This window comes from Vombatus ursinus, unplaced genomic scaffold, assembly GCF_900497805.2.
Source record: "Vombatus ursinus unplaced genomic scaffold, bare-nosed wombat genome assembly UNPS02009975.1, whole genome shotgun sequence".
Taxonomy (NCBI): Eukaryota; Metazoa; Chordata; class Mammalia; order Diprotodontia; family Vombatidae; genus Vombatus; species Vombatus ursinus.
Window position 1 is genome coordinate 762,469 of NW_020949753.1, and position 9,428 is coordinate 771,896.

At 49.0% G+C, this 9,428-nt stretch overlaps 2 protein-coding genes across 3 annotated transcripts in view; both read right to left on the reverse strand.

Annotated features, from left to right (window-relative positions):
* The window catches only part of DNAJB14 (DnaJ heat shock protein family (Hsp40) member B14), an 88,601-nt gene extending 83,054 nt beyond the window's left edge, over positions 1 to 5,547 (reverse strand). The window contains exon 1 of one of the 2 annotated variants that reach the window (XM_027853402.1): positions 5,396 to 5,547. In XM_027853402.1, the coding sequence (XP_027709203.1) occupies positions 5,396 to 5,528 (133 nt within the window). In that variant the 5' untranslated portion in view covers positions 5,529 to 5,547. The remainder of the gene's footprint in view (positions 1 to 5,395) is intronic. The other variant, XM_027853403.1, reaches the window with a different exon arrangement.
* A 2,113-nt stretch (positions 5,548 to 7,660) lies between these two features.
* LOC114036710 (histone H2A.Z) lies at positions 7,661 to 9,198 on the reverse strand. The gene is made up of 4 exons (XM_027853390.1): positions 9,085 to 9,198; positions 8,790 to 8,903; positions 8,479 to 8,608; positions 7,661 to 8,103 (listed from the first exon to the last, which is right to left on the reverse strand). The coding sequence occupies exons 1-4, from the start codon at positions 9,181 to 9,183 to the stop codon at positions 8,042 to 8,044; spliced, it is 405 nt and encodes a 134-aa protein (XP_027709191.1). The 5' UTR covers positions 9,184 to 9,198; the 3' UTR covers positions 7,661 to 8,041.
* Between the last annotated feature and the right edge of the window lie 230 nt (positions 9,199 to 9,428).

Genomic DNA, 9,428 nt, shown 5'->3' on the forward strand with positions numbered 1-9,428 from the left:
GTAACCAACACTGACAAACATATCATGATATCACACCTGGAAAAACAATCATTTAAGATACTACAAATTTTCTATTAGTGAGTCAAGCTGCCAGAACAGGTTAAGGGACAGAAGGAGCTGGAAATGAAGGACATGAGGTCAAAAGAGCACAGATCCAGAGCGGGAAGGGGCCATCTTAAAAAAAGGCCACACAGGGGGCAGCGAGGTGGCGCAGTGGATAGAGCACCAGCCCTGAAGTCAGGAGGACCTGAGTTCAAATCCGCCCTCGACCAAACCCTTGACACTTATTAGCTGTGTGACCCTGGGCAAGTCACTTAACCCCAACTGCCTAAACAACAAACAAACAAACCAAAAAACCCACAAAAACAAAAACAAAAAAAGGCCACACAGGTAGGAAGCATCAAGAGGCAGAATTTGAACAGAGATCCTCAGACTCCAGAGGCAATGTTCTTTCTACTGTGTCATGCTGCCTCCTAAGAGAAGAAAACCGAAGGGTCTGCAGGATTCGAAAGTGAAAAAGGCCAGGGAATGGATTTGGGGAGAAGAAATTTGGGAGAATTAGGAGAAAAAATGAAGGAGGCCAATTCATGTGTAAGGAGAAGAAAGAAGAAAAGGATTAAGAAGGATCTGAGAAGACCACCAGGAGATGCTAGTTGCAAAGGCAAGATCTGTAAGAAAAGGTAAATGAAACTAATTGCTAAGTTAAGGTAAGAATGGAGTGAAGGGAAGGAAGCTGAATGTGGATGTCAAGTTATTAAAACATGTAAGTATAAAATCATATAAGGGAATAAAGCTATAAAGTGTTGTTAAAAGAGTATAAACTACCAGTTAAGAACAGAGAACAAGTATAATTTTTCGATGACCTGACCGCTAAGGGTGTTATAGTTTTATTTCTCCCAATGCCACATGACTGCTACTTAGGCTTCCATTCAAAATAATTTAAGTCAAACAAGGTTTTATACTTTAAAGTAAATAATCATCTACCGAGGACTTGGAAATTATTTTTTAAAAATATTTTGACAACTCAATTTCAATATAATCGATTTCCTTTGTAATCTTACGTATTTTGTTTTATGCATTTGAAATATAATTCTGAGAAGGGGTCCCTAGGCTTCACCAGACTAATAAAGGGGTTCATGACACAAAAAAGGTTAAGAACCCCTACTCCAGAATGTCTCAAGGATTGTAGCTATCCATGATTTTATTGTAATAGAAATACCTTAATGTCTCCTTGAGTTCTAAAATTCCACAATGCTAATAAATGATGTTTTTAAGAACCCTATTTATTCGGATAAGGGTCAGTACTGACTAATTAGATTAATGCCAGGATGCTATCATTACCTAATTAGAAATGCTAACAGGGTTCTTAAAGTAAAATCAGGGTAATGGATAGAAAGAGTTCAAGTCCTGCCTTTGAAAGATGCTGGTCACACGACCTGGCAATTCCCTAAACTTTTCAGTGTGCCTGAGCAACTCTCTAAAGACTATGTTGCAGAAAAAGTGCTTATAGGCATTAAAGGAAGTTCCTCAACAGAAGCCACCTACAGGGACAAATCATTGGTTCAATAGAAAAAAAAAAGGTTCAGCACTTTGGAGCTGAAAGGGACCTTAGAATCAGAAACGTTCCCGGTCTCTTGGTCTCTATGTGGCAAGTTGCTTAGGGGTTGGATCACTGGTCTCCAAAGAGGGGGCCCCCAAAGGGGCTACTACTCTTGAGTGACTGGGTCTGGCTGTGTGACTCTGGATAAGTCAATCTCTCTGTGCCTCAGCTGCAGCCTCTGTAAAATGAAAAGCGTGAGTCCTATGTTCCTTCTTGCTTTACATCTATGATCCTAAGAACCCTAGGGGGTAGAGGGTGAGAAAATGGGCAACATTCCATCCTCCAACACAACCACATCTCCTGTGACAGCCCACTATACTCCCCTACTCCACCTTTTCCCCATAAGGCACAATCTCCCAGCCTTCCCCTCGAGTCTCTCAAGGCACAAATAACCTAACCAGTCCCAAGTATCTATATCAGCAGTTTAGGGCAGGTGCCACTAAGAAAATCCCTAACCTAGTCACCAAGAAAAAAAAAATGCTGATAGAAGTATATGATCAAGAAAGCTTGGAAACCACTGGACTAGAGGGTAGCTAAGGTCCTTCGCAGCTGTCCCAGTCCTAAGAATTTTCATAGTACTTGTTCTTTATTTATAACTAAGAGTAGCAGAGTGTCTTACACAGCAGCAGGAATAAGGATGGGGGTTAGGATATAGGAAGCTCCCAGATGAGTAAATCTCTCCTCCTAATGCAGGTCAGCACTTTCTCTGCAACTTAAGAGTCTTAGAGTATTGCCTGGGCACTGAGGAGTTAAGTAACTTGCCCAAGGACATAGAGCCAGTGTGTGTGTCAAGGGCAAGGGTACAGGTCTTCCAGGCACACAGGCCAACTATCTGTGCACTACAGCATACTATCACATCACAGTAAACATTTAATATATATGGGTTGTTTTGCATCATAAAGTTCAAGAGAATGCCAAGATAAAAGAAATTCTGATTTTAATAGACAAATATAAAAATCTCTGTTACCAATATTTTTGCTAAAGTTGTTAACACAGGTAGTCTTCCTTAACTACCCCCCTACAACAGCTCTCTCCTTCTTCTGGACTGTTTCATCATTCATACTAATCCATGACACTGCTTTGTGATAACTCATGTGCTTATCTTGAATCAATCAACAAGCACTTATTAAGGACCTACTGTTTACCAGGCACTGAGAATAAAAAGACAAAAGAAACAAAACAGTCATTGTTCTCCAGGAACATATTCTAACAACAGAGATGCATAAATCTGTCTCTACAAGACACATACAACACAGTAGATACAAGGAAGCAGGACCAGGAAAGCCTTCCTGCAGAAGATGGTGCTTGGGCTGAGTGCTGAAGGAAACTCAGGATTCTAAGGGACAGACAAGGGACCGAATGTCATGGGTGAGGAACAAGGAAGCTGGTAGAGTCTGGCCTTGGAGTGTGCAGATGGGCGGAATGTCTAAGAATGCCAGGATAGGAAGGGCCCAGGTTGTTAAAACTCTCAGATGCCAGACAGAGGAGTTGATATTTGATCTTAGAGGGACTAGGGAGCTACTGGAGTTCACTGACTAGGGAGTGACATAGTAAGATGTGTACTTGAGGAAAACTTTGGTGGCTGCGTGGAGAGACTCCAGCACAAATGAGAGGTGAGGAGAGGCTGAATGACAGTGGTAGCTGTGAGAGTGGAGTGAAGAGGACAAATGTTAGAGATGTTGCAGAGATAGAAACGAGTTTTAGTAACTGAACTCCTTGAGTAAAACAAGGATCTGAACTCAGTGCTGTGCTGTTTTAACACTTTAATCGATGGTGTAAATAATGGCATAGGTGGCATGCTCATTAAATATGAAGATTTTCACAAAGTCGGGAGCAACAGTTAGGAGCTTTATAGGCTACAGCTTTAGACTGAATCCAATCAGATGAAATCTAAAATGAAAATGTGAAGTCTTACTGAGGCAGCACAGCAGAGTGGATAAAAGTTCTGGGGTTGGGAGTCAATAGGACCCACCTTGGGACACTTACTAGTTAAGTGACCCTAGGCAAGTCACTTAAGCTCTAAATGTTGCAAACAGCTCCCAAGTCTTGTCAACTAAGCCATTCTGAGGTTAGAGCTGCTGAGGGTGTTCTCATAGGTTCCTTCTTGAAATCACAGGCCCTTCTTATAAACGTTGTCTTATAGATAGATATACTTTACATATGATATAAGAAAGCACGATTAGACAACAGTTTGAAGGGAAAAAAAACCTTGAGTTTTTTGCGGATTGTAAATTCAGTATGAATTAACAGTGTGCTGGGGCTGCACTGAGAGGCACAGCCTCCAAGAACAAAAAGACAGGTCTACTGTGCCATGTCCTGGTACAACCATAGTTTCATACACCATATCTTAGGAAGGCTACTGATACTGATAATCAAGAAAGTGTCCAGATGAAGGCAACTAATCCAGTGACAGGCATTTTTAAATAGATAGCTATGTGTCAGGTGCTTATGAAAGACCTTGAATTCAAATCATGTGATGAACCTGAAGGAAAGAGAAAAATTTTGCCTGCAGAAGAGAAGACTTAGGTGGTATAGTGGAAAGATGGCTCTATGAGGAGCCAGAGGCCCTGAACGGGTCTACCACTCCTGTCATCTGGGCAAGGATTAGTCTAAGGCTCAGTTTTTTCATTTCTAAAATTAGTTGGTCTAAATGATTTCCACTTGTCCCTTCCAACTCTCTGACGTGACAGTTCTTTTCAAGTACTTGAAAGACTAGCATATGGAAAAGGAATTGGTTTTGTTTGGCCCCCTAGGGCAGATCTAGGAATAACAGATCAAAGTTGCAGAGGTAAATTTGCCTAATAGTGGAATAAGTGGCTTCAGGAGGCAGTGGATCCCACCTCACCGGATGTTTTTAAGCAAAGGCTGAAAGACAATTTGTCCACAAAATGTGGAAAGGATTCTTTTCCAGGTAGGGGTAGACTGGGTGGCCAGTGAGTGTCCTGCCAACATAACTGGGCAGGGATATCTATATTTCTCCTATTCCCTACCGGACCTTTACAAAATAGACCTTTACCAAATATTTGCTGATTAACATAAGTCGCTTAAGTTCCCTGGGCCTGTTTCCTCGGCTGTAAAATTAAGGGGATGGACTAGATGATTTCTCCAGAGTCGCTAACAACAATGACAAGCAGCTGATTTTAAGTGGCTTAAGTTAAAAAAGTTAAACTTTCCTAAGGCTCACGGACCAGAGGGTTAACGTGGAGGTAAGTGGCGAGAAGCAAAGGGCACGGACACAGGGGCATCACTTAACCAGCCCCCAAGCCCCTTTCTGTTCTTAAAGTTTCCTGGGCCGGGCAGAGGCCCAGCTGGGGGTGACCCGAACACAGAGCATGGCCTCTGCGGCTGGATCACCCCAAGAAACGGCTGCCTCGGCTCGGGGGTCCAGGCCTCGCCCGCCGCGCCGCACCGCACCGCACCCCGCAATCGGCGTTTGACCCCCGGGAGCGGGTCCTTTCCCGGCTCCGGCCCAGCCCGCGGCCCTCCCCCGACATTCGCCTCCCAGGGGACCCGCGGCTGTTTGCTCAGCCCCTGGAGCGATGGCTGCCAGGCCGGGGGGTGGTCCCCGAGGGCTCGCCCGGCTCTCCCGGGGCATCTCGGCCCCAATCCCCGCGCCGGGGCCCGCGGAGGCCGTCCGGGCACCTCGAAGCGCAGCCGGGCAGGAGGAGAGGAGCCGGGCCGGGCTGCAGGCCCCGCGGGGGTGTGTCGGGCCGGAGCGGCCGGGCCGGGCCTCCCCGTCCTCCCCCGGCGGGGCCCGGCGGCCGAGGCGAGGTCGGCGGCGGCGGATTCACTCACCGCGGGCCGTGGGGGACGGGTAGAGCTTCTCCGCCTTGTGCAGGAAGCGCAGGGCCCGGTCGCGGTTGCCGGCCTCCAGCGCTTCTCGGGCGATCTCGATGCATTTCTCCGCCTCGTCCCGGTTCCCCTCCATGGCTCGCTCCTTCTTCCGTTTCCTCCGGCAGCGCAGCGAGAAGGGGGCGGAAGCCAGAGCGGCGGAGGCGGGGGCGGGGGAGGGGGCGGGCCGGGGCGGGGCGCCCGGGGGGGGGGGGGGGGAAGGGCCGGGCCGGGGCGCAGGCCTGGGGGGAGGGGGCAGGCGGCTCCGCCTCCTCACGGGCGGCCTCCCGACCCTGCGGCAGCGGCGGCTAGGCCTAGGGCAGGCCGCATCCCGGACCCCTACCCCGGCCGGCACTAGCGCCCAGGCGGGCCCGGCTCAGGCAGTGCAGGGGCTGCCGAGGCTGGAGTGCCGAAACGTCCGAAGCGAATCCGCAGAGCGAGGCTGGGAGGGCGCAGGAGCCGGGCGGAGCCTACCACCGGGGCCCGACGGCGGGGGGGGGGGGGGGGACGGGTGGTACCACCGAGCCCCCGGAGGGGTGGGCAGGCCGTCACCACTGCGGCGCCCGGGGCACTGACTGACGGCTGGGCGGGAGCCCCGCCCCCCGCGCCGAGAAAGCCCTGGCCCGGAGGATGTGGCAGGGACGGGGTGACTGCAACTGGGGCAGGTTAGGATTTGGGGAGGCCCCGGCCTGGGCTTTCGGGATTGTCGTTCCCTAGGGGGCGCTGGGAACCTGGTTTCCCCGCCGAACCTCACGGAGTGCACCCTGCCCAACCGGCCGACGGTGTCGAGTTACCGCCTCCATGGTAACCCGCGAGTGGCGTGCAGGAGGCGGGGCCAACAGAAGGCCCGCCTCCCCGCCCACCGCGGGCCTGCAGTCACTGCGCACATACCATGTGCCATGTAAGCGACAGGCTGCTTAACCTCGGCCCCTGCTAGCTTTCCATCCCCAAACACACCGTTTTCCGTTTTCTCCAGATTTAAAACAACTGATAAACCCCAAAACCCAAAAGTGCAAATCCATCGCTTAGCTGGCAAGACGTTTTAACAAAAGTTGCTTTATTAGCCATCTGCAGTAAATTGCCATGTCCCTAAAACCACGTATTATAGTATTTTGATAGTAAAAAGGACTTCTCAACATGCAGCACTCATTTTTATGCTCGTTTTACTAAGGTGTCAATACAGCTTTCACTAGTCAGCCTCACACTGTATCCCATGGCAACTGACTTTCTGAAGGCTGCTCAAACAGAACACAAGTGTTGGTCAAGCCCTACTAAATTGGCAACAAGCCATAATAGAACTAATCTAATTTTGAACATTCAGATATTTCGGGAAGCCCATTTAGTAAAGAACCATTGATCTACTGGTAAAGGGTCTAATTTTAAACCAACTAAATTTCGAAATCCACTTAAGCACAAGCCATTAAAATGGAGGTTTTTGCTGTGAAATCCTGATTTGCAACTGCATTTCCTATATGTATATACATATATACACACATTGGCGTGCACACACAAAATGGTAGGACTTTTAAAAATGAGGATAGCAGCACAAATGTGTCTAGTTCAAGACAAAAAAAAATATTCAAAAGTAAACATTGAGAAAACCTGGAAAAAAACCACATTTGATAAAGACACCAAAAATAAAGTTGTGACAAATGGTTTTCTGGTAAACACTGGTCTTTTATACAGGTATACAAGATCCACTCATTAATACATAGTATTAATACAGGTATACAAGATCCACTCATTAATAATAGCTGTCATCTTGTTTTCACAGACTTAATGCTTTCTTTCCTTTATGGGCCCCTACCTATAGTTTGGTCTAATTCATCCAAGGATTATGTTTCAGGATGAGTTGCTTAGGTCTCCATCTACCTTTCTGTGGTGACCTACAGTACTATCTTTTCCTGATTATGTCCGGCAAAGTTATATTAGTGGGGACAGAGGTACACAGGTATGTACACAGGTATATACACAAACTGAGAAGCTTCTCAACCTTTGAAAAATGCTGTCACAACCTTTACTATTTTTAATGCATCACCTTTTTTTAGAGCTGCAGATGCATATGATTTGCTTCTGAGTTGAAGTTATTTCCTATTCTAGTTGATCAAGAAAAACGTATGTTTAAGTTATCAGGCTGTGTATTTTCAGATGGTTCATTTGACTTAAGAGCATTTGGAACAAAACAGATCTATGTCTCTGCTATAAAACATGAAAATTCAAGAAACAAACTTGTTTTGGATATGACCTTTATTGAACTTATCCACCAGAGTGGAAATAAAAGTCTGTACAAAACCAAATGTTTGTTACTATAACTTCTGCATCACAATTAATATCCAAACAGATTTTTAAAAACAGTCAACTCAATCAAAACCCACTACTTCAGAATCAATAGCTTCTTTGAAGCCACAGTAACACTTAAATATGGTTAAGACTTCAATGCAGAAATTTGGTTGGCTGGAAAGCTAAGAAAGCTTCCAACTTAATCAAAATAGAATTACAAAAAGGCAAAATTGTGGTTTTCACAGAGATACAGTCCACTGGAAATCACCAACACTGGACAGTTGTCAAGAGTATTTAGAGTCCTGAGATAACATGGAATCCAGGCATCCTTTAAACAGTCTTCTGTTGTCCTTTCTTTCCAATCAGAGATTTATGGATGTGTGGAATCACACCTATAAGAGTGTCAAAGGATTAGAAGCTTTCTTTTTTCAAAGCATGATGCAAAATACCTATTTAAGAGCACTAGAATAGAATCTGTATTTGCCCCTCTTTATAGTTCTTAATTAAAACACTAATTAGTCCAACTTCAAAAAAGAACATTATTTTTCCATTTCAACGAAAGCGGACTGTGTCCAATCTGTTGCAGAGCTTAGATGCAGAATACCAACTGCCTGCATATGGAAGGGCAGCTTTTCTACCGACTGACACACTAAATTGTAGCTCTAAAAAGTCATCAGTAGCGTCTACTCTAAAACCCAAGTGCAAGCTCGATCGCAACTTCATAGTGGTTTTCCCTCCGGCAACCGTAGGTAACGTCAGCTACGTACCACCACCAGCAATTGTTGCCTTAATAAGAGAGTCCAGCTCTTCATCCCCGCGAATGGCAAGCTGCAAGTGGCGAGGGGTGATGCGCTTCACCTTTAAGTCTTTCGATGCATTTCCTGCCAGCTCCAGAACCTGCGGGGAAGAGCCTCCAATCAGTGCGGGGGCTCGGCTGGGCTCCCGCGCCGGACCCCGGCCCCGGGCCCGCGGGCTCCCCCTGGCGTCCCGAGGCGGCTGCGGCCGCGGCCGCCCTCCCCTCCAGCTCCTCCTCCCTCCCCGGCGCTGGCTCCGACGAGCCGCAGCAGCAGCCCTTTACCTCCGCAGTCAGGTACTCCAGGATGGCCGCACTGTACACGGCGGCGGTGGCTCCCACGCGCCCGTGGCTCGTTGTCCGGGACTTCAGATGCCGATGAATACGGCCCACGGGGAACTTGGGGAAAGCACAAGAATGCACAAAAACGATCTGGCCGGGCGGGGGCCGGCACTCCCGCCAAATCTCTCCCCGGGTGGGGGAGAGCGGGTGCCCGCGTTCCCACCGCCGCCCCGCTCCCGCCCGAGCCCACGCGCGGCGGGGACCCGCCCGCCCTCCCCGAGGGGCGATCCCCACTGACCTGCAAGCCAGCCCTCTGCGAGCGGGAAACCGCCTTTGTCTTCGCCTTTCCGGAGTCCTTCCCAGCCTTCCCGCCAGCCTGGAAGGGGCACACACCCATGCGGGCGGGAGGAGGGGTCGGGGGTGGAGGTCCTCAGCCGGGCCGCCGGACCACCCCCCCGCCCCCCCTCCGCGGGGCCTCCCACCGCCCGGCCCGATCATTTCCCCGGGCGCAAGCGGGAGGGGGAATGGGAGGAGGGAGGGAGGCCGCCCCCGCCTCCCCGGGGGCTCCGCGGCTCCCCGCCCGCCCGCCCCGGCGGCGCTGGACCAGCCGCGCGCGGGCCGCCGAGAACGCGCGCGCGCCCT

Bases quoted from the DNA above. Each gene is read 5' to 3' on its own strand.
- LOC114036710 (XM_027853390.1), bottom strand. From the start codon at position 9,183: ATGGGTGTGTGCCCCTTCCAGGCTGGCGGGAAGGCTGGGAAGGACTCC. The intron at 8,904-9,084 runs GTCAGTGGGGAT...GCTTTCCCCAAG, and splicing joins CGCAGAGGGCTGGCTTGCAG to TTCCCCGTGGGCCGTATTCA. The intron at 8,104-8,478 runs GTACGTAGCTGA...ACACTCTTATAG, and splicing joins GGCAACAATTGCTGGTGGTG to GTGTGATTCCACACATCCAT.